Source organism: Ictidomys tridecemlineatus, chromosome 12 (genome assembly GCF_052094955.1).
Source record: "Ictidomys tridecemlineatus isolate mIctTri1 chromosome 12, mIctTri1.hap1, whole genome shotgun sequence".
In the NCBI taxonomy this organism is placed as follows: Eukaryota; Metazoa; Chordata; class Mammalia; order Rodentia; family Sciuridae; genus Ictidomys; species Ictidomys tridecemlineatus.
The window spans coordinates 101,047,499-101,071,881 of NC_135488.1; the positions used below are offsets into that span (position 1 = coordinate 101,047,499).

The following is a 24,383-nucleotide window of genomic DNA, read 5'->3' on the forward strand; positions in this document are numbered from 1 at the left end:
ACAAGGATGGGGAGATGTCTAAGCGCTTGTTCTCATAGTGTGTTCCAGGATGATAGTAAGAAAATCTGGATCTTCTGAGAAGTCCCAAAAGGGAAAGGAGTGTTCCCCATTAGGCTTCTCCCCAAGGCCCGCAGACCAGCCTGATTAGCCCGAGGCGATCAGTTAGGTGTGTTTGTAGACCTGGACTGGGGACCACGGGGTGGCTGCCCTCTGACTGCCGTAAGGGTTTGTGATAACAGAAGAGCTGGAGCCTGACCCTGGTCTCCATGGACAGCATTTATTAGGCGCCATTCTCAGTGTGAAGACAGATAGGCAGGGGAGCCAAGGGGAGGCCTGGCAGCCACAGCCTGGGGTATTCAGGGCTGCCCGGGTGGGGTGTGGGTGTGGGGACATGTCACCCACACATATTGCATATTCTGTGGCAGTGTGCCCAGGCATAAGGCATTGGGGAAGCAGAAAGACTGCCTGCGGTGTGTGTGGGGTGAGACGGGGAAGTGACATTGGCCTTCCAGTTCCCTGGAAAGGAAAGACCCAGTTGGAGACCAGCAGGCTGCTGTGCTCTGCCCCAGGGCCTTCTGCCTCTTTCTCCACCATCTCTCTGCAACTTTGGTTGTGGTTCCCTCGGGTCTGACGGGACTTGACCCCTCGAGGGCAGGGTCACACATAGGACAGAGGCAGCTAGCACTGTCCCCCACCCCCAACATAAAAACAGAGGGCACTCTTCTAGGCCCTGGGCCCCACCCCACTTGGCACCAGGGCCAGGTCTTCTACACTGAGATGGGATCACAGACAGGCCGGACTTCTTCCCTCTTGGGGTTCCCAGGGCCTAGAGGACATTGCTGAGGTGGAGCTTGAGGCTGACCATCCTTCAGGCCCCTCTCTCCAGCTTCACTGAATGCCAGGGCTGACCTTGCTCAGCAGAGTTGAGGAGCTGACCCTGGAGCAGCACGGGAAGGCCGAGCTGTGGAAGGAGAGGTCCCTCACCTCCACCCTGATGCTGTCCCAGCTACTCTACCAGCTCTAGCTGTGGGGAGAGTAGAGGGCATGCCCCCACCCACCACACTCCACCTGAGCCTCTGAGTTGCAGGTGGGGCAGGCAGAGGGCACAGAGGTCTAAGCCTCCTGCTCGGAGGAGTATTCATGATTTTGGCCATAGCTTATCTGTAGCTACTTGGGACACAGGTACCCACAATGGCTGCTGCGGGGCTAGGGACGATGTCCCAGTAGGACAGCAAAGACAGGCTGTCTTTGCCTCTCTGCCCAATTTTCAACTGCCCAAAGCTGCAGTTCCTGACCTTGACTGCTTACCTTGGTCCCAAGGACTTTCCTGCTTGTAAGCAGGTAGCCCAGAGACAAGGGCCCCTTCAGAGTCCCTGTCTTGGGACAGGAGTAGCAGAAGCTGCGCATTAGCAAGGTCCCTGTCCAGGGCTTGTGGTTCTGGTTTAAACCTCGGCTGCCCACAGGATGCTGCATGTGTGGGGCAGGAACCTTGCTTCTAAGCTGGAAGGAACATCACTCAGGCTATGACAGGCAAGAGGGTTCTTGTTCCCCTTTGCCTTTTGCTCTCTGTGTCACCTTGGGCAGGACACTTCACCTGTGTCCTCGTCTATGAAATAGAGACAAGAATTCCAGCCCTGGTGAACTATTTGGAGTTTTGTGAGACTCAAACGAATGAATAGACGAGATGGGGTTTGGGGAAGCTAAAAACCCACTCCACAAATTTAAGAGTTGGTAATGAGTAGCAGTAGCAGCCAGGGGTGGCCAGTTGGTGTCCTGTTCTGGATTTCAAGAGCAGTGTGTGGAAGGCTGGAGTCCTCCCCTTCCCCCAGATAATGCACTAGAGGCCACTAGGTCTACCCACCCGAGGCGCTGCCCTGCAGCCCAAAGCCCTAGAGCCTTTCCTCCGCTGCTCCCCTCTCCCCCTCCTGCCACCTGCCTATTCTTTCTTTCTGTCCTGCCCTCTGGGGGCTAGCTTTAGGGGCTGCTGAGGTTTCCACTTTCTCCATAAGGTGAAGCCATGCAAAACAACACAGAAGGTAGTGAGAGGCCGGGAGGCACAGCTGGGCATGAGGGGGTGAGGGGTGGGACTGAGTGGGGGTGACCTGGACAAAGACACCCTGGCTTTTGGAGCCAAGGAACGGAGGGAGACCCGACAGGACAGAGGTATAAATAGAGAGATGCAAACCAACGTGGAACACTAAGTCCCCTGGGGAGGTGGGGGTCTGGGTACCAGCAGGGCCTCTGAGGACTGGGGAGCTTCTTAGATTTCCAAAAGGGTTGGGAGGCTCCCTCCTAGCTTCTGCCTTCCCTCTAAGACCCCCCAAGTTTCACATTTCTTGGAATATGCTGGGCTCGGATGGGGGCTCCAGGAGTCCTCAGAGCCCGGTCTCCTGCCGGCTGGTGCGAGCAGGCACAGTTGGAGTTGGGGAGGTGGGGGACAGTGGTGGTGGGGGACTGGGGGCATCCCAAGGACCGAAGGCGGCTGGTGGGGGTGCTCCTGGCCGACCCCCCTCCCCCGATGCTCTTCGGGTCAGGAGCCCCGGCCCCCACTGGCAGGTGGTCCAGGCCCCGCGCAGGGGTTCATACGGAGCTCCTGCGCTTCATGAGGCTGCGGAAGGTGGACAGGCTGTGAAGGCCCGTGGACACCGAGCTGATGGCGGAGCGCTGCGTCCCGCTGCAGAGGCAGCGGTGCGAGTGGGTGTCGCTGTAGCGGCCGCCCACTCCGGGCGAGGAGTGGCTGTGCTCCACGCACGTGTCGGACGTGGACAGGTCCCGCGGGATGATCATGGGGATGGAGTACTGCAGCTTCTCGCGGCTCTTGTACCAGAGGCACGAGCACATGGACTGGAAGTGCAGCACCTCGGCGTACACGTTGCGGAAGCCGCTGCCCCCGGGGGCAGCCGTGGACGAGGCGGTGTCCGTGGTGTGCGCGCTGTCGCCACCGCCACCGGTGCCACCGCCCAGGCAGCTGAGGCCGCCCAGTCCGCTGCCCGTCTGCCCATTGTGCGTGAGCAGCGCGCGGTGCTCCGCGTCGCGCTTCTCGTCCTCGGCGTTCATGGTCATGAAGCGCAGCACCACGAGATTGAGGAAGGCGCCGATGACCGTGAGGCCCGTGAGGATGTAGACGAAGCTGAAGGCCACGTACTGCGGCTGCGTTTGCAGCGCCTGGTCCTTCTGCAGAGCCACGTAGTCGCCGAAGCCGATGGTGGTGAGCGTGATGAAGCAGTAGTAGTAGGCCTGGAAGAAGGTCCAGTGCTCGTAGTAGGAGAAGGCGGCGGCGCCGATGCACAGCGTGCTGATGCACGAGAAGAAGCCGATGAGCACCATGTTGGCCATGGACACATCGGCGCGCCGCATGCCCAGCCCCTTCTTGGCACGGTGCAGCAGGTACCTCACGAAGGTGTTGATGCGCTCGCCCAGGCTCTGGAACATGACGAGTGTGAGCGGGATGCCCAGCAGCGCATAGAACATGCAGAACACCTTGCCGCCATCCGTGCTGGGCGCTGCGTGGCCATAGCCTGGGGAGAGCGGGAAGAGGAGAGAAAGCACAAGCTGTGGGGCTGCCTTTCCGGAGAGCCTCCTCCTCCTCGCCTTCCCTCCCCATCCTGCAGATCCTGAGCCTTTCAACCCCTGTGGGCATATCTTCGTCCCTAGTCCCTGAGCCTGTGCAAGTAATCTTGTGACAATTTCAGAAGGCAGGTAAGAAGGAAGAAACTGGAAGGGCCCCGTAATTTTTTCCAAGATCACCCTGTTTGGAAGCAGAGCAACCCAGGTCAACCTGGGTCTGACCTCGAATCTGCTTGGCTTCAAAACCCAGGTGGTTTTATGAAGCTGGAGAAGGAGCTGGCTCTCAGAACTGCTGGACACTGTGTCCAGAGGCAGCTGAGGGAGTGTGAGTACCAGAGTCACTTGAAAACTGGGTTCTAGTTTAGTGCCCCCACCCCCGACATGCTCCCTGAGCTCTTTGGACCTTGACTCTGAGGGGAGGTGTTTGGATGAATGGGTTCTGACATCCTGGGATTCACTGTGGAGCGAGGGAAAATGAGGCAGGGACCAGCCTTGGATGATTTCCCTGCTGCCAGCCAAAGCTATGGGACTGGTAGGCCCCTGGGGCTGCTGGCCCCGCAGTGGCTGATAAAGATGGCCTTCCCAGACAGAGGAGTAAGTGCTCCAGGTCTTTGCAGCTCCCAATCTGGTATTGGGGCCTGGAGTCTTCCCTGGTCTTGGCCCCAAAGTAGGATATGCCCTCATGGGGATGACATTACCCTTGGCCAAGCAGGAGCTGAGTGTCCTTCCAGGTGTGTTACTGTCACTAACCAGGCAGTCTCTGTAAACCCCACCCCCACCCCCAGTACTCACAGAGTCGGGAGCCAAGCAGAGGCAAAGCCTCTCTTTGAGCCAACCATTGCCTGGTTACCTGGACAGAAAATGACCCTGGATGGGAACTTAGACACTCTGGAAACAAGTTCGGGCCCTGTCACTAGTGGCTGTGACCTTGGGCAAATTACTCTCCTTTTCTGATTATGTTTTTTTTTTTTATTTGTAAAATGAGGTCCACTGCTCTGAACCTCTGTCTTTCACCAAGCTGTGGAGGTATTGATTTCTTTTATTAATAGAATTATGCTAATAAAATAATGCTGGCAGCATTTCCAATTTTGCCTTTTTTCGAAGCCTTAAGAAATCTTAACCAAACTCTTCTTGTTCCATGCAGTCCTCCTGGATTCCTCACAGCTGAAAGTGATTTCTGCTTATTTGACTGGAATTGGTAATGTTCAACTTTGAACTCTAGGGCCCTGGATGACATACATCTAAACACTACCTTGTGGGGGGTGTCACTGGAAGGCCTGTCATGTTCCTCTCTAACTCCCACCTCCACATTGTCAGCCACATTGCCCCCATGGGGACCCAAAATGCACTTGATGTCTAAATTGCAGGGCAGGGGACTGCACACTTTTGTATCTGATCTGCCATGACTGGAGTGTGTGTGTGTGTGTGTGTGTGTGTGTGTGTGTGTGAGAGAGAGAGAGAGAGAGAGAGAGAGAGAGAGAGAAGAGAGAAACCTTTCTAACCTTAGTTTCCATATCTGTAGAATGGGGCTAATGAGTCACCTGTTTTGGGGAGGAATAAGTGAAATAATGTAGGCGGTGCACTTAGCCTAAAGCCTGGTTCATATTAAGTGCTCAATAATGGCTCACTGATGAAGAATGGATGAAGTGCCAGGTGACTGTCACATTTCCAAGACAGCACCAGGTCTGGGGGCAGCTGTGTTCCTGTTAAGCTGGCATCTCTGCCAGCCTAGGGCCATTTGAATCTTAAAGCTCAATGAGGTCTGGGAACAGCTGCTCAGGGTGTGTGAGGTGTGGGGCTGCCCTTAGAATGGGCTCCCCCACCCCCACTGTGGCATCGAGCCAGTGGCTGTGTCCCCTTTGTCAGAGGCCTGGACAATGGAGCTGCTGAGCAGCGGTCCTGGCCCATCCCTGGCCCAGCAGGGTGAGAACAGATTGTGCCCGCCAGCTCGGCCGCAGCAGCCAGACCACAACTCACCTCGACAGCTGTGCAGGTCCCGAGCCAGAGCTGCTGCTTATCCTGTCCTTCAAGTCCCCAAGGCCAGCACTGCACAGGCTAGAGGGCGGGTGCAGCACTGGTGACAAGACTCCACAGGGAGTGGGGAGTGTGGGCCTGGCCCTAGCTGTGTGGTCTTGGGCAAATCCCTTTCCCTCTCTGGGCTTCTTTGCCTTGTAATACTGGGCAGGGGTTGAACTAAAGCTATTAATCCCTGCCCTGGCTGCCTGCTCGAGCTGTACTTGGGAGTAAAGAAGATACTAGGCGTGAAAGTTCTTCGGAACTGGGTATGAAAGTGCTTTGGGATTGTAGAGTGTGCACTGGAACCAGCATGATGGGACCCTGGGGGAGAGTGCCTGAGAGCTAGTCCAGGGAGCAGGGCTCTCTGTGGGGTCAGGGTAGGGGACCTCCCATCTACCACCAACACCATCCCTGCCTCCTCGCTGGGCGATTGTTCATAGACTGTGACTTCTCTGGGCCTAACACCTTTTAGGAAACCCAGTGGCCACCTGCCCGGCCCCCTCACTGCCACCTTTGCTCACAGTGCCTGTCCTGCTGCTTGTCTTCACCGCTACTGCCCAGCACCCATTCCCATGGGGCCCAGCATTCGCAGCGACAATCCCCACCCCCGGCCTCCTCCTGTTGAACTTAGTAACTCTCAAAGCAAGTGACTCATGCAGGCCTGACCAAGGCTCTTACCAGGACAGAGCCACTGCCCTGGCCAGGGGGGCCCTGGCCTGGGTGGGCCTGCCCCTTGGGGTCAGATGTCCCCAAGGGTATCACTTCCCACTGCAGGCCAGGGCTTAGCAATCAGAAGCTCTGACTCCTCGGGGACATTGTTAACTTAGTCCTCAGAGCTTCCTAGGAGGCCATTGTCGAGACCGGCTCCACTTCACAGTTGGGGTCAGGAGGCCTGGAGAGGCCTTGTGAGCTGGCCAAGCCCACCCAGCCGTCCTGACTCAGTGTGTACCCCCGGGCACTGGAGTCAGTGTGGCACCGTAGGAAGGGTGACCGGAAGGGCGACCGAGGAGCGTCACCCTTGGAGCCTCAGCCTCAGATGCTGACTTGAACAGGACACAACAGGAGGGGGAGGGGAGAGAGATGGCCAGGGAGACGGAGGCCTCTCCAAGTATGGGGTCCCAGGTGAGCATGCCCCGCCCCTTTGCCTGTCCCATGTCACTGGGTGAAAGGGCAGGGGATCTGGGAGGACCTGCTGACGTGGGTGCCCAGCTTGGAGGACAGCCAGCCGGGGTGGAGCCACTCCCAGGAGGCCCCAGACTTCTGGGAAGTAGCTGGGAGTTTGGCAAGCCCCATCTGTTGCCAGAAGGTCGGCCGCCCTGGTCCTTGCCCACGTCAGGCTTGGCCTTGCGAGGGAGGGGGTAAGAGGTGTTACCCATCTCCTCCTTGCCCAGCCCTGGCTGAGGGGCTCTGCTGTCCCTCTGGGGCATCCTCTCTCACAGTATACCTCCTGGGCTGGGCAGTCAAGATTGACCACGAGACACTTGCTGCTGCCTCTCTGAGTCCTCACCCGGCTGTCTCCCCTTCCCTCACTCTGTCTCCCTTCCTTGAACCCACCATAAGTTTAAAGGTTCTCAGAGCCAGACAGGCTCTGAGTGATATTTGGTTCAGTCCTTATATTATACAGATGAGGAAATCAAAGACCAGAGAGAGAAAGCTACTTGCCCAAGCTCACACAGCCGGTAAATGATAGAGCCAGGACTATAACCCAGGATACTTGATTCCAAAACCAATATTTTTTTTCCCTGATCTCTGGCTCATGGGTAACCAGAGTCAGTTCATTCAACTAGGGCCAGCAACTCCAACTTGGGAGCAGCTTAGCTAAGAGATGGCTCTGGAACCTGGCTGGAGAAATAGAAATTGCCTTGAGGAAGCCAGGTGACTGGACATAAAAATTAATTATATATCTGGGTATGAGACCTCATTATTAGTATAAATATTTGAGGGTAGCGAGAAACTAAGAGATAGGACGGGAACTCCAGGTAGCTGTTCTTTTCCTCCTGGCCTCAGCAAGGAGCTCAGACACTGGCTGTCACCATCTTCTGGGGTCATGCAGAGCCTGAAGGGGTGCATCTACCATCCCCCCTCCCCCGCTGATCCTTCTCTCTCTGTGGCCTGTTTCCTAGTCAGAGCACAAGTAGCCACTCTGAGCCCTTGGCAATGGCCTTGGCTGGCCAGGGCTGGGCTGCCTGCTCCCACTGGCCTCAGATGCTGCTGGCCTGCCTGCCTGACCTCCTGCCTCTGGCCTAGCTGGTCACAAGCCCAGGCTGCCACCTGCAGCCTTGGGTGGAGGAAAGAGCCTGGGGCTGGGAGCAGGGACTGCGGGTCTCACCTGCCCCTGACTAACTTCGTGTCTTGGCCAGTGCCTTCCCCTCTCTGGTCCTCACTTCCCCCCATCTCAGTGTCATGGGCAGAGAGGAGGCTCCCACCTTCTCTCATGCTATCAATGCCTTGTATTATCTTCTCTGTTCCCCTACCCGTTTGCAGAGCCAAGATTGAAATGAAAAAAGTTTCATTAATGAAGTACCATGTGTTAATCAGTATCGTGTTGATACTACGTAGAGCAGACACTGAATACATGGAATACATGATTATTAAAGCCATAATGTATTTCTCCATCAAAATTAATTAAGAACACATCTGCTTATAGAACATCTGATTGGCATGGGATAATAATAATGATTCCATGAGACTGACTGACTTAATTAATTGTTATATGTTTGAAAGACTGAAAATAAGGAGGGGATCTCCGTAGTTTGAAGCTAAATAGCTTTTTAACCTTGGCCAAGTTTCTTAATTCTCTGTGCCTCAGTTTCCCCACTTATAAAATGGCCATAATACTATATGTACCTCATAGAGTTCCTGGGGGGATTTAAGCAGACTTAAAATGCTTAGGGCATTGGGATCTATAGATATTAATTATTAATAACATCAACAACCCCCGATCAGTCTTTCCCAAGGATAATTCTCTGAAATATCAGTTCCATGGGATGTTAATAACTGTTGGTTGAGAAAAGGGTTGCTTGGTTAAATTAAATTGGGGAAATGCCGGATTAAAGAGGATTTGTCATTTGATTTAAGTGTAGGCTGTGTCAGCGCCAGCCATGTGTTAATGTGCAAGGCCAGTGGAAGCCGGGGGAAGCTGCTAAGTTTCCTGCGTATTTGATCATGGAGAATTTTCCTCACAGTGCATTTTGCTGAACAAGCATTCTTTGGAGCACAGTTTGGGAAACACTCTTCCTTCACATCCAGAGCCTGTAGGGTCCTTCTTCCTATTTCTGACTTTGAGATCTGACTCTGATCTCCATCTTGGAGTGGATTAGAAACACAGTGCTTGGCGGTGCCCGGCCATATCCTGTCTCCCTGCAGACCCAGTTATCTAATGTAAATATGGCCCTGGCTGGGCTAATGTTTGTCCCGAGGGAAGATGGATGAGGTGACCTATGGCCTGAGACACCCAAAGGCTTTGAATTCTGGACTGATGCTGGAAATGGGGGAAGGGCCTGGCTTTGGGGTGCTGCCTGGGCCCTGTGGGGCAGCCAGCAAGGAGCGGGGGGCTCCAGGGAGGAGAGGGTCGGGCTCATCTGCGGTAAAGCAGAGGGCAGCCAGGCCTGAGCTGAGTGTCTCCTAGGAAGGGCCTTCGAGTGCTCTGCCTCCTCAGGGACAGACAGAGGCATGGAGCAGAGCTGCCTTTAGTCTGGAGATGGCATCAGTGTGGAGCCGGGAGGTGGGACTGGGGGCTCCTAGGTAGCCTGATTGGTGTGTTAAAGGGGGTGAGGGAAGGCATCGGGCACAGGAGCTCAGGCCTCTTGGAGGCAGAGGGCAGGGCTGCTGGTCTGGGGCATTGGGAGGGGGGAGCGCAGGTGCTCTCCCTCCCTCTTGGAAGATCTGGTTCAGGAACCTGCTGGAATCTTTCTCCCAGGGCTGCAAGTCCCCTCAGAGTTCCACACAGGGCCTGTAGGGGGCAGTTGCTCAGGAAATGTTGTTCAACCCCAAAGGCCAAGGTTTTGGAGGACTTTGCAGTCTGAAATGGCAGAGAGTAAACCTCCCGGCAGACATCCAGAGGGGGAGGGGAGGTGGCCATCAGCAGGAGGTCCTTTGGTGACTCATAGTTCCTGCTCTTGCTTTGGTACCCTGTCCCCTTCAACTTTAAGGCCTTAGAAGGACCCCCCCTCCCCCATGGCTTGGCCAAACCCAGAGCTGGGCCTGGGAAACCACAGAGCCTCGTGAGTTGGGGTGGGGGTGGGGACCAGCGTGCAGAACTGGGTCTGGAGTTTGTCGCCCTCCAGGCCAGAGCTCCCAGGAAGGACAGCTCTGAAGCCCAGCACCCGTCCCCTGGCTCAGCCCTGCCCCTTCCCAAGGCCTCTCTTCCCATCTCCTCTCATCTCCTCTCGTGGCTCTTCCCCCCACTCCAAACCAGCTTGTCTGTCCCTGCCCCTTCCTTCCTCCTGGATTTCATTCTCTCTCTCCTTAGCTCTCTCCCTTCCGCAGGTGCCCCCTTACTGATTGGGGGGCCTCTGGTGTAGGACTGTCTCAAGGCCCCCAGCCCCCACCTTCCCTGGGCCCACGTGGAGTGGGGGAAGCTGAGAGGGAGGGTGCTGGTGTCATGGAAAATCCCTGCGGCAGCCAAGGTCAGTGTTTGCAGACACAGCCTGGCCTGGAGCCAGGCCTGCCTCCTGGGCCAGCTCCCTGGGGCCTGTCCCAGAGGCCGGCTTTGTGCAGGGACCTCAGAGGCACCCAGAGCTGCTTTGGGTGCCTGCCACAGGGACCTCAGCAGCGATCAGTGCTGGAGTATGGAGACGGTACAGTTCAACTTGCCCATTTTATAGATAGGTAAACCAAGGCTCAGAGAGGAACAGGGACCAGCCCCTGGTCACAGCAAGTTGGTGATGAGCAAAGACTGGGTTGCAGGACCTCTGTTCTCTTTGACTGACCCATGCTGTGAAGGAGAGCCTTCTATAATCTGTTCTACTAGGCCAAGGAATAGGGAAGGCTGGGTTTAAAATGTCCATGAACTCAAGGCTAGTTTGAGGTTAGGCTAGACTCAAGGTCAGTGATGTGGCCAGGAGAAGTAGACCAGATGATCAAACCAAGGTGACCTCAAAACATTTCCCATCTGGGAGTATATCACATGAACCGTTTCAGTGGAAGCACTTTGAAAACTTCAAAGTCCCATCTAAAGCCCAGGTTAGCACTGCCCGTATTATTCAAATGTGTGGCAAAGTTGATCAGTTTTTAGGTGGGGTCTGAGATGAACAGAGGAGGGCTGGAGGTGAAGAACTTCAGGGTGTCAGGAGGGCTTCATGGAGGAGGGTGCATTTTCCCTGAGCTCCAAGGGGCTGATGGGAAATGCAGGACTGACAGGGAAACTGCTGGGAACTGGACACCTATTGGTAGGGGCAGAGAAAACAGGCGGGGTATTTTCATATGTCGGGCTGGGGAGACCTGCAGGATCTCAGAACTGCAGCTTCCTGGTGCTCGAGAGCCTTACAAATGCATCTATCAGGGGACCCTGCGGTGCCACTTCTAGGAATCTCTGCTGGGAAAAAAACCAGAGATGGGAACAGAGATTTATGAACAAGGATGTTTATAGCAGCATTTTCATTGTGAAAAATTGTAAACAGTCCAAATGTTCACCAATAGGGTTTGGTTAAACATATTAAGGTATATTTATGGGGCAGAATATTGTGCAGCCATTAAAGTGCTGTTCCTGAGGAGTCTCTTAATTACATAGAAAACCTCATATCACGTTAAAGATGGGAGGCACAACCCCTTCTGTATGGTGGGACCCCATACTAACTATATGCATATAAAAAATGTATGTATACATGCATACCCGCAGCAGAAGGAGCTAGGAGGAAATATCCTAAAAGCTCATGGAGTTTATCCTGAATAATGGGCTCATGATGAATTTTAATTTTCTTTTTATACTTTCTATGTTTTGCAAAAATTTTATTACTTTTATAAATAGAAGATGATGAATATTATAAACCTAACGACAATACACATCTTCCTGCTGGAGCAAGAAGTTCTGTTGAAAAGTGAAGGTCATTGAGGAGGGAGAGGGCTCAAATTTGAGGAGCTTTGAAAGGCAGGTTCAGGGTAGAAATCTTACCTGGAAGGCAATGGGGAGCCATTGACAGCTCCCGAGTAAGGGAAGTAGGTGCTCAAAGAGGTGCTGAGATGTATGACATGGCACCCCTGGGTGGGGGCAGGAGGATTCATTAGAGACCTTGGCATGGCCCAGTTGTCAAGGGCCCGGGTGTGAGCTAGACAGAAGTAGAGAATTCAAGAGTTCAGGTGGGGAGAGTGGGGGGTGGGTGGGGAAAGGTAAAGAGAGAAAAGAGGAAGGGAAGAGAGGGGAGAGAGAGCACACAGTGTGGGGGACACCTGCTGATGTGGTGGCACAGGCCTGTCATCCCAGTGACTTGGGAGGCTGAGGCAGGAGGATCACAAGTCCAAGGCTAGCCTCAGGAAATTCGTGAAACCCTGTTTTCAAATAAAAATAAAAAGGACTGGGGCTGTAGCTCAGTAGTAAAGTGTCCCTGGATTCTATCCCCGATACCAAAAAACCAAAACAAAACACCAACCCACAAAAAACAAACAAAACCCCAAACCCCCAAACAAAAACCAGTGTTTGGAATGCCCTTGTACTTATGAGTGAAACTCCCAGCTCTACGGGTGGAATTTTTTTGTCTCTTTTGTTCACTGGTATCTCCCCCACACATAGAAGAGTGCTTGGCTTAGAGTCGGTGCTTGATAAATCTCTGCTGATTTATTGAATTAGGGGGAGGTGGGCATCCCAGAGATGGACCCGATGTTTGAATGGGATGGAAACAGGGAGGATGAATGGAATGCGAGGCCCCAGAGGGAAGTGGGCAGGAACACACTGCAGGGCATGATCCTGGGAAGGACGCTGCCCTGCAGCTGTCCTTGGGCCTTTGGGATCTGCCCTAGGGCAGACCTGTGTCTTGTGTGTCCTTATGACCAGCTGTACATGGTATCTTTTTTTTTTTTTTAGTTGTTGATATTTATTTATTTATATGTGGTGCTGAGAATCAAACCCAGTGCCTCACACTTGCCAGGCAAGTGCGCTACCGTTGATCCCCAGCCCCAGCCCTGGACAGGGTATCTTTGAGTTCAGAACAACAAATTCAGATTTGATGTAGTGCAGTTTAATTAAATAAATCTGCCAGGGACAGCCTGGCATTGAGAAGGAATTCTACAGCCCAATATAAAGTGAACTTGCCACAGTGGACAGCCCAGGTAGGGGTCCAGAGCCTGGACGCCTGAAATCTCACCGTTTGGGCAGAGTTATGGGGGAGGGTTGGGTCACAGAGAGGTGATGGTGCACAGGAGTTAAAGAGAATCCAACTGGGAGTCAAGATGTCCTGTGTGTGCCCATCCTCACTTTGCCTCTGTCTTGCTATAGAACAGAGGTCAGCAAACCATTTTAAATAAAGGGCCTGACGGTAAATGTTTTGGGTTTCCCAGGCCATATGATAGTGTCTCACAACTACTCAACTTTGCCACTGGATCAAGGAAGCAGCCATAGAGGCTTTGTAAACAAATAGACATGGCCTTATTCTAATAAAACTTTATTAACAAAAATAAACAGTGGGCCAGATTCAGCTTCAGGCCCTAGTTGGCCTAGTTCTCTTACCTATAGATGGGATATTAGATTAGAAGTTCCCCAAGGTCTCTCTGGAAAGTTATATTTAGTATTTAATAAATTGTTAGCTCCTCCATGTCCCATGCACATGGGAGAGGGGTGAGTTTTGAGGAGGGCCAAGAGCCCAAACCTGTCTGTGGGATTGGTCCTCATAGCTCTTGGGAGGACCCATTTCCACATTATGGATACTTATGTTCTTTTCCTACCTGATGCACTCCTATTCCTCCATCAAAACACACCTCAAAAGCCACCCCCTCTGGGAAGCCTTCCCTGAGTTCACCCATCTAAATAAATCAGTGCTCCTGGGGCCCTTTGATCATTACTCATCATCCTTCAAACATTCATCCATTCATCTTGCCAACATTTTTGAGTCTTTCCTATGTACTGTGCTCTGAGTAGTAATCATTCCTCGTATTTCCTCCACACCAGCCTCCATCACTTACAAAGCAGTTTCTGTGCATTCCACTGTTGAAGTTTGCACGGAAGGCTGGCCAGGGCACTTGGACAATCTTGTCGGCCTCAGGTTTTCCCTATTGCCTGCCCAGCCCCTCCTTCTGATCCTGGACCCTGCCTCCTGGGGCCTTGAGTTTCTGCTTCCTTTTGCCTCTTCAGTGACTGATGTGTCTGAGTTTGATCTCCTGTTGGTCTTTCTGGCCTCTGAGCCTTCTGCGGGTGGGGTTGGCTTCTACTTCTCAGCGGCTCAATACCTGGCGTACAGTAGCAGTAGTGGTGGTGGTGGTGGTTAAGGTAGGAAAGCTCATGGTTATCAAGCACGTGTCAATAAATGCTTGGTGCCTCAGTGTCTGTCAGGCACCGTGCTAAGTGCTTTACACATGATTTAATCTTCATGGAAATTTTATTTTATTTTTTAATATTTATTTTTAGTTTTCGGCAGACACAACGTCTTTGTTTTGTATGTGGTGCTGAGGATAGAACCCAGGCTGCACGCATGCCAGGCGAGCGCGCTACCGCTTGAGTCACATCCCCAGCCCCACAGGAATTTTATGACAGAGGCATTATCTCCACTTTACAGATGAGAAAACTGAGGCACAGTTAGCTTTCATAACTCACTCAAGCCCACATGGCTGGTGAATGGCTGAGTGCAAGTCCTTGTTGGGGCCTGTCATCATGGACAACCCTACCAACATCAGCAGAGAGTGGCTGAATTCTGAATCCTGGGTTTCCAGCAATAGGGACTGAGCTGAAGGGCTGATATAACTCAGACAAGGCCACACAGGCATATGGCAGAACCAGGCCTTCCTAGGCCAAGTCCTGTTCTCTTTCTTTTTCATCTCAGTGGCCTCCTGGGCCTCTGGACTGAGGTCAGGGATCAGGCTCATCTGAGCATGACCTTCAAGAATCACTGCTCTTAAGGCTGTCCTGGGAAAGGGGTGACATGGGGTGGGTGAGTGGTGGGAGGCAGGTACTTTCCACTTCCATTCCCCCAGCCCCTTCCTACAGTGGCAGGGCCTGAGAGTGCACTGGGACTCCTTCACTGGTCTGAGCCAGATGGCAGGAGGTGGCAGGCTGAGGCTGCCACAGGCTGTCAGGGAATTCATGGCTGGCCCTGGAAGAAGACAGCCAGCTCTGGCAGAGAGGGTTATGGTGCCCAGGGAGGCTGAGCAGAGAGCAGGGACCCCTGGAGCTGAAGGGCTCAGGTTTTGGACAATCTGTAACGCATGACTGTCCAAGTGTACCCGCTGGAAAGTCAGTGAGACAAACATGACTTTGTTCCTTCTGAGCTTGTCTTAATTAATAAATAGAGCCAACATTTCCTAAGCACCTACCACTTTGTGCCAGGTGCTAGGCTAAGGGCTGAGACCGGATAGCTGGGACTGGCCTTTTGGGAACAGACACCAGCCAGCGGGCAGGTGGGAGAAGCCTCAAAGTGGAGATTTGCCCCGGGATGTGCTGAATCTATGTGGGAGCTGGAGGTGGGTGGTACTAGGTGAAGATGGGACTGGAAACCAGCAGGGTGAAAACAGATGCACAAATGTGCCAGCCTCTGTGGCTGGGAGCCTGGCAGCTCTGCTCCCAGCAGCCTCCAGAGATGGCCCTGGGCATCATTTAGGGTCAATATGAGCACCTGGTTGGTGTGTCAAAGCCTCTGGGCCCTGGATGTAACTACAAATTGGATCAAGTTCAATGTCTGAGGCCATACTCTCTTTCCCCCTTCCTTCCGTGTTGTTTGTATGGTTGGTTTCACCATTTACTGTTTGTACAATATCCACTTGATTTTGGAACAGTTTTAGATTTACAGAATTATGGCCAAGACCTCCCTTCTGCGTTGGAACCTCAGCAGCTCTCCTGCACTGGCTGCTGTGTGCGCCTCCTTCCCGCCATCACCTTCTCTTAGGAAGCCTTCCTCCTACTCTGGGTCCCTGAGCGTCCCCTTCTGCCAACTGCCCACGTAGCATCCTTCTCTGCCACACACTTGGCCTCTCTTGGCGACGTTGGCCGACATAGCATCACAGCAAAGTCTCCATGAGCAACGCTCCTTCTAGTCCAATCTGCATGTGCAGTGTGGGGGGCCAGCTGGCCCCTAGCACGGTGGGCGTTTCTCACCTCTGGACTTCCCCCCATGCCAGCTAAGTCTGGGGCTGCCAGTGAGAATGCAGATGATGGGTGTAACGAGGAAGGGAAGATCAAGGGAGGGTATCCACACACCAGAACAGACACGGGCCTCCTCTGCTCTTAGTGTGTCTACTAATAATAGCAGCAGTGTCAAGTAGGCCAGGCATCCTGTCAATTATCTCTGCTTCTCACCATGACCCTCCAGGTGAGCATTACTAGCTCCAGTTTGAAGAGGAAACCAGGGTCCAGAGAAGGGCAATACTACTGGCCCAAGGTCATCAGGCATAAATGGATGAATCTAGAATTTAACCTAGGTCTTTTGGCCTTCAACATCAGGTGCTTTCAGAGTTCTGACCACCTAAGGTGTCCCTGGGACCATCCACCTTGTCCAGAGATTAACAATAGCACATGCCTAGCAGCTAGGAGACCTGGGCCTGGGTCTCCTGACACCAAACCTGCTGCTTCTACCATCCACACTGCCTCCGTGGTCCCATCTCATACTAGGTAGCTGTGTGACCTTGGGGTAAGAAATACAGTATGCAAAATACCCCCACACTCCACTACTATAACCCCCTCAGGGCAGGACCTGGTCTTACAGTCTTGGCACCCTCCATTTGAGGATATAGGATGCTATTCTGGCCAAGAACCTTTTCTCCTCAGCCTCATTCCTGTTCTCTGCCAGCTGATGGACCCAGTGGTTGGATGGCCAGTCCCTTCTGTCCAGAGAGCAGACCCTGAAGCCTCTCTTTGGAGACCACCAGAAGGCTTCAGTATGGCCCTGAGTCAGAAAGCACAGGAGAAGAGAGAAAGCCGGAGGGCAGGTGCCAGGGCTACAAGGAGGCTGTCGACGGGCACATGTGAGGTCTGCCTGGCCCTGCCTACCTCTTTGGATTGGTCCTTCTTACTGCAATACATCAAGGGCGGGCATAGGTAGCCTCTTCCTTGTCCAAGCCATAGTGGACCAAAGACAGTGGACAAGTCACCCTGTACCTTGTCATCCTGGCCCAGATCACAGTGGATTGGACTAGCATGGGACACCTGACCCAAGAAGACCCAAGCTGCTGGCTCGCCTGAGCCACTCAGGTTCTGTCACTCTGAGTCACAGTCACATGCAAGTCAGAGTTACAGAGGAAGGAAAGCCAGAGAGCGATCGAGCAAAGCAGAGACAGGAGTAATGCAGCCGGAGAGACTGGGAAGGAGAGGCCTGTGCTTCTGGCTGCTGACCTTTGACACTGGCTAAGTGGTATTGTTTCCTTTTATAAGTCCTCTTATTTGTTCTGGTCCAAAGGGGCACTGTGCCCTGGCGAGGCCCCAGCCATGCCAGATGGAGGGCCCAGCTCTATGCTCGGCATCCCAGCAAACCCCACATGGTGAGCTGTGTAGCAGGAGGGCCCTGGTTGGGTTCTAGGAGACCCACATGGGCAGCACTCTACAGTGGTCAGGGGCATAGTAGCCCTGTGCAGCCCACTGGCAGAGATGATATCCATTCAACACTTGGGGACGTGAAGTCTGGCTAGTCAACATCTCACTCACAGATGCAGCTCCAGAGCTGGGCCTGGGTCTCCTAATACCAGACCTGCTGCTTCTCCTACCACCCATACCACCTCCCTGGTCCCACCTCTTACCAGGTAGCTGGATGACCTTGGGGTAAGAAATGTAATATGGAAAGTGCCTAAAACAAGATTTGGTATGTGGGGGCTCAAGAAGCAGGGGCTGTTATTACTATATCTGCATGGTTTTCCAGCACAGTGCTGAGCTACCACTCATCACGCAGAAACTTTAGTTCTCCACAATCAGTTGTGGGGAGGGGGCCTGGTCCAGCACACAGGCTGTTCATCTGCAACCCAACCCACCCCAGCTTGGCCTGCTCCTTCCCAACGCCCCCAACACTCCAGCTCCTGCTGTTCCAAGAGCTTCCCACCCTGTGCCAGCTTCTCCTCTGAGCACTTGCTCACGGGCTTGCTGTTGCTTGGAGTTCCCTTCTGCTTCTCCTCTGCCCTCTTGGACAGGTCTGGGTCTGCCTCGTCTGGCACACTTTTCCCTGTCCCCTAGCTGGGAGAAGGACACCTTCTGTGCTTGTCACTCTGCCTGGCCCTGGGTTGAACTTGGAGGTGGGTCTTTCTCCTGCTGGCCCGCCTTGCCCTGTGCCCATAGTGGAAACCTTGCAGATGTGTGAAACTGGTCTTGATGGATGGCTCGGGTGAGGTGGGGAGGCCTTGGAGCATGGTGGCCCCATCTCCATCACCTGCTCCTCACTCTCCTTCCTGGTCATGGCTAGTGGCCCAGACAGCTCTGGCCTGGCAGGGAGTTTGGGAGCAGATGCCAGGAGATGTGAAGGAAGGCTTTTCTTAGGCTCAGCACCCTCTCCAGGGCTCAGGAGCTCAGATGGTGAAGGTTGGCATCGTGCCCGGGAGGAGAGGGACTCCAAGCAACAGGGACTTCAGACTTGAGGCAGCTGCTGGGACCTTGACTCCTTTGAGCAAGCCTGTAGACATGGGGTCCCACCTCCGACACACACGGGCAGGTGCATTCTCTCTCTCTCTTTCCCTCTCTCTCTCCTTCTCTCTTTCCCTGACACACATGCATGCACACATACTCCAACATCCTGCCCACTTCTCCCAAGACTCCTGGCAGAGCTCAGTCTACCATCCAAGGCAGAAGGCAAGAACCTGCTGGCTGTAGAGCACACAGTCCCAGGAAGCAGAAAAGCCTGTAATGCAATGAGGGAGTGAGGGCCCCTCACAGAACCTGGCCCCTGGGTCCCCACTCTTCCTGCAAGTTTTGGGCCCTGAAAGCTCTGGGTCCCTCTGCCTTCCTCCAGCCCAAAGGGATGCAGACTCTTCTCAGAGATTAAGATTCCATCACTGTCTGTGAAACCACGCTTCAACCCTGGGCCCTGTTGGAAATGTTCTTTATGCAGAATCAAGTGACCAAGGTTTCAGCCATTCCTGGTCGGCATCCTTGGGGACGCTGCCCTTCATACAGAGACTGGGAGGCAGACACCCCTCCGCTTCCCAATGACCTCTGCCAGGCCACTTGCCTTCCCAGCTCTTCAGCCACTCTGCTTCTCACCGGACACAGTCGGACAACAGGTGGGCCCAGCCAGGGTCGAATACGAGAGTGACTTCCCGACTCCTGTGGCTTATAGAGGCTGCCCATTTATGCATTGGTGTCCTTAGCTTGTGTTTTATGGTGCCAAGAGCTCCAAGCTCAGCAACCTCTCCAGAGACCCAGGCAGCCTCCCTGGGTCCCAGGCGGCCTCCCCAGGACCAGCTCTCTCTAGTCACTGCTTACAGTACTGTCTGCCTCCCCTCCTCCTCCCAGCCCCACCGGCAATGTAGAATCCAGGCAGGCTGGCTTTCTCTGCACTTGACTTTATTCAAATGATTAAATGCCTCTGTCACTGGTCCTCCTCCCCAATTCAAAACAATACTCGCTAACATTTACACAGCGCTTACTACGTGCCAGGCACCGCTCTGAGCAAGCTGATATATGCACCTCGTTTAATCCTCAAACAACCCTATTCAGTAGGGACTATTATTATCCCCATTTAAAGACGTAGGAACTGAGCCACAGAGAGGTCAAGTACTTGTTCAAGGTCACACAGTAAGCACATGGCAGAGCTGGGCTCTCCCCAGTACTGTCCCTGACTGTTTCCATGTGAGTTTGGCCAGTAGGGAAATGCGAAGGCAGGTCTCTGGGTAGGTGGGGAGGGATGAACGAGAGCAGAGGAGCTCTCACAGATGGGGGAGTCACTCTTCCAGGGAAGAAGATGAGCCTGGGAGGGGTCTCGTGGGAGAGTGGGAGGCAGCCTGGTCTATGGGAGTTAATCATGTTCCCTATGTTTGTGCACCATTTCCGTTTGTGGTTCACTCTTGAGTGTTTTGACAAAGAGTGAGGCAAGTGTCACTATTGCTCATCTCAGTGAGAAACGAGGAGGCTGAGCTCCCACGGGAAGGTGACTCGGTCAAGGTCATGTAATGTCTGACATGGGACCTTCCCAGGGCCTTCTGCTGTGGGCCTACCTGCTGCCCCAGGCTGAGGCCCTGGCTTCTGCATAGCAGGAACCTTCTTTGAGCCATCCAGAGAGGGGCTGGTTAACTCTGGTCCTTAGGAGGGGACCTGGGGAAAGGGGCCCATCTTGCCCTGCTCATTCCTGGTCCTAACTGGAACAAGCACCTGGGAAGGGCAGCCGGCCAGGCACGTGCCACTGTTACTTTAAAAATAAACCGTGGAAGAATGAAGCTTAAAAATAACCCTGGAGATGTGTGAGGAACTAATTACTACTGCAGTCCCCTGTCAGGACTGCGGGGTGCAGCTGGGCCTCCATGGTATCTGGGTGTTGAGTCCCCTCTGCTTGTCTCTTCCAGTTGGAAGCCAGGTACCCAGCCCTGCCAGGGTAGCTGGTGGCAGATGGGGGTCTCACAACCCCAAGAGTCAGAGCCAGAGGCATCTCCTGGCATCCAGGGTGACATTCCTCAACTCAGAGATCAGGGCATGAGGCAGGATAGACAGGATGTGACCAGGCAGGGCAGGGCAGGGCAGCATTGGGTCTGCAGAGAGCTCAGGTCCCCTAGCTCCTACCAGATTTTTCTCTCTTGACCCCACATTGTTTCTGGGTGTCTTCCCACCACGACTTCCCACTGCAATCGCCTTGGCTCCAAAAGAAACTCTGAGGTCCTGAGCCCCCACCTTCTCCAATGCTCTGCCTGCCACTTCTCAGCTACAACATTCTCTTGAGAAGGACTTTGAGGTCCTTGATCCACCTGGATGACTACAGAGGCTCTCTGGCTTCCCACTCCTGGCTGCCTCCAGACTCAGTGCTCAGTGCTGGGCTGGAACTGGACCGAAGCTTAGCTAGACTCTCTTCTCCAGAGAGCAGGCAGGGAGCTGGGTAACACTCCTGTCCTGCAGGCCCAGGTTCCCTCAAGGCTCTTGGAAGCTCATGCAGCCCCCATCTTTTGCAGAGATTACGGGAACATCCTGCAGCCGCAGGGAGGGCAGGACATGGGGGCCCAGCTGAAGATGCAGCTGAAGACAGGCGCACAGGGATCAAAGAAAAAAAGAGCTTTCCCAGAGGAGGGAGGCAGAGGCCAAGACTGCTGGGAGCTGACAGGAGTGATCAAAGGACAAGGAGGATGGGGAGGTGGGGAGCTGCAGGCTGGCAGGATTGCAGGGGAGAGGGCTACTGGAGGAAGATCAGGGCTGCAAGTCAGACAGAGCTAGCCTGGGATTCCCGGCTGGGTGCCCTGAGCCCACAACCTGGCTGGCCTAGAACTTCATTTGCATAATGGATATAATGATAACTACGTCTGGGGCTCTGTGGGAGATCTGTGATGCACATGTGGAAAGGCCAGCAAAAGAAAGGATGATGTTGGTTCTCTTGCCTGCCTCTCCTGGAACCTAGTCCCTCTGTTCCAACAAGAACAGAAGCCCCTGTGCAGCCACCAGCAAGAACAGAGAACCCCTGTGCAGCCACCTCCTTCCTTGGCACCTGGAACAAGCTGTCAAATGCAACACTGTTTTCATGGCCAATGTCTCTGTTGACCAGCGTGTTGCCAAATCCACTGGCTGCTCCTCTATGGTCATCTGATTTGACCTCCCAGCTGCAGCTGGCACAGTGGACTGTTCCCTCTCTTGGAACACTCCTCCTGGCCTCTGGGACACCCATGTTGCCAGGTACCTCCCTATCTCCTTCCTTGCTTGACCTCTCACTATGGGAAGAAGGGCTGGGCACTCTGCTCTATTGACACCTATCCCCTCTCCCCAGGAACCTTGTCTAGCACATAAATTTCACTACCAATTTTCTAATTCCTGAGTTTATGTATTTATTTTTTATGGTACTGGGGTGCTCTATCACTGAACTATATCCTCAGCCCTTTTTCTTTTTAATTTTGAGATAGCATTTTGCTAAATTGCCAGGGCTGGCCTCAAACTTGTGATCTTCCTGCCTTAGCCTCTTGAGTTGCTGGAATTATAGGATATGCCACCTTGCCAGGATAACCCCCAAGTTTATATCTTAGCATTGTCTTCTGCCTTGAGCTGCAGACTTGTCTATCCAACTGCCTTTATGGGTTCATCAAGAGCATCTCAAAATCAACCTGAACATCTAAAACAGGAATTTTGAACCTCTTCACAAAAACTGTTACTCTCCAGGTTCCATTTTTCCATCTAGTAAATGCTTTTCCTCCACCTAGGTGCTCAGGTCAAAGATCCAGGACTATCCTTGATTATTCTCTTCCCCACACTCTCACAGATATCTCCCCCCACCTCCTCTCCCCGAACACATGCATCTTACCCATCAGTGGGTCCTGTCCACTCTGCTCGTAAAACAGCCTCAATTTGTCCACACTCTCCACCTCCCCACCATCTGTCCAAACTACGATTGTCCTCTCTTATGGGTTATGTACCGCAGTCTGGGAAACCCTGCTATCCCTCTTGTACTACGTCCACTGAGTATCTAGAGTGATCTTGTGAACATTTAAGTTGAATCATGTCACAGTCCTTCCGATGGTGCTATGGTCTGAAGTGTCCTCCCAAGTTCCTAGGTTGAAACTAATCACCAGTGTGATGGTATCAGGAAGTGAGCCTTTGAGAGGTGGAGGCCTCATGAGTGGGACTAGTGTCCTTATAGAAGAGGTTCCAGGAGGCTGCCTTGACCCTTCCACCATGTGAGGATGCAGCTAGATGGTGCCATTTCTAAACAGGGAAGTGGACCCTCACCAGATACTGGAACTTGCCAGCAGCTTCGTTTAGCTGCCCGGCCTCTAGAACCAAGAGAAATTATTTTTCGTTGTTTTAAGTTACTCCGCTTATGGTGTTTGGTTATAGCACCTTGAACAGACTAAGCCAAGTGACTTCCACTGTAGTTAGGATAAAATCCATACCCAGGCCACAACCTCCATGGCCCTGAGGATCCAGCCACCTCCTCTCCAGATCTTCACTCGCAGGCTGTAGCCATACTGCTCTCTCTGCTCCTGTTCCTCAAATTCCTCAACTGCAGCTTCCCTGCAGACTTATGCATTAGTTGTCCCCCTGCCTGGAGGCTCTTCCCCATCTTTGCATTGCCAAGTGTCCTCTTTGGCAGGCGGTTTTTCCAGGTCACTGTAGTGAGTGACCTCTAGTTGCCCATCTCTTCCTTCCTTCCTTCTCTACCATATCCCCTGGCTTTCCTGTCTCCTGGTGTGTCCTACCATTGACATTTGTTGTTTATCTGTTACAATATGGTTTGTTTATGGACTTTCTACATTCCCTGAAATATAAGCATCAGGAGAACAGGGGCTACCATTTTCCCCCTGTGAGTCCCTGAGGCCTAAGATGGTGCCTGACACATGGAAGATGCTTGAAATAATCAGGTGAAGGAGAAAACAACCGTGCAGGTGCCTGAGAGGGGTGGAGAGAGTCAGGGACTTGGCTTTGTTAGGAACTGCTGTGGGGCTGGGGAAGCCACTCCCCATATCCTCACGTGTGTCTCCTTTCTCATCTTGAAGAGAGAAGAGCCTCCAGGAAGGGGGACAGTGCTTAAGGAATCCAAAGGACTCAGGATGTCCATGCATGGCCACCTGAGGCCTTATTCTGCAGGAGTGGCCAATGTCAGTCCCTCAAATGCTCACCATCCTCGTCTAAGAATATTCTGAGATAACAAACCACTGTCCTAATCCCTGGCCCTTCAGAGATCTAATAGGCCACTTGTCCAGGTATAATGTTGAAGGCTGGTCTGTGAGCAGGATATCAGCTCCCAGGGCCCTGGAGCCTCAGAGTAGGCCCTGCATCTGTGCACATCCTGGGTTTGCTCAGTCTGAGAAGTTGCTGCTGCAGCCTCGCTCCTCGCTCCAGGGTCAGCCTGCACTCAGCACCAGCACTCCCTCTGCACTCCAGCTCAGGGGCTAATGAGGGAGCTGCCAGCCTGCAGCCCACCCTTCCCCATCTCTTCCCCTTCTGATGGGAGGTTCCTGCATTCCAGCACCCCAGGGGCTGGAGCAGTGTCCTAGCTTTGCTGATAAGCAGGACCTTGGCCACAGTCAGAAATGCTCTCTTTCCAGAACAGCGTGACTTGGCGGTCATATCCAGATCTCTGTTCTTGGGACTGGCCACAGAGGAAGTCCCTCCAGGGTCCGGACAATATGGGGTGAAGTCGGGACAAGAGCATAATTCATAATAGTGTGCTTCCTAGGAGGGAGTGGGAGGGAAGGTCAAGCTAGATCCAGTGGAGAACATCTGAACTAAGGGGCATCACCAGACCAACCCCTCACAGGCAAAGCCAAGTTCAGGTCTGACTTGCTCCAGGAACAGAGAAACAGTGGAGGGGACCAGGTCCCCCACTTTCCTTAGCTTAGCTACACTAAGTCAAATCCTCTTTCAGCTCCCAGAAAGAACTGGTAACCTGCCTCTATGGGTCTACTGTCGACCCTGGGACAGCAGGAAATGAGTACTCAGATCTCTGGGGCACTGAGCGAGGTGCTCCAAGAGGAGGAGGGTTGCAAATGAGTTGAATTTTAGGTTCTCTCTCACTCTTTCTCTGGCACCAACCGGAGGAGGACCAAGTACAAGAGGGGAC

The 24,383-nt window shown here is 53.3% G+C and overlaps 2 protein-coding genes across 2 annotated transcripts in view; one reads left to right on the forward strand and one right to left on the reverse strand.

The window, feature by feature from the left end:
• Positions 1-256: 256 nt before the first annotated feature.
• Positions 257-24,383, reverse strand: part of Kcnk3 (potassium two pore domain channel subfamily K member 3) — a 35,341-nt gene continuing 11,214 nt past the window's right edge. Inside the window, exon 2 of the mRNA XM_078029514.1 lies at positions 257-3,518. Coding sequence (XP_077885640.1) covers positions 2,581-3,518 — 938 coding nt within the window. The 3' untranslated portion in view covers positions 257-2,580. The remainder of the gene's footprint in view (positions 3,519-24,383) is intronic.
• Cib4 (calcium and integrin binding family member 4) overlaps positions 16,941-24,383 on the forward strand; it is a 109,781-nt gene continuing 102,338 nt past the window's right edge. The window contains exon 1 of the mRNA XM_078029523.1: positions 16,941-17,069. The gene's annotated coding sequence lies outside the window, so the exon portion shown is untranslated. The remainder of the gene's footprint in view (positions 17,070-24,383) is intronic.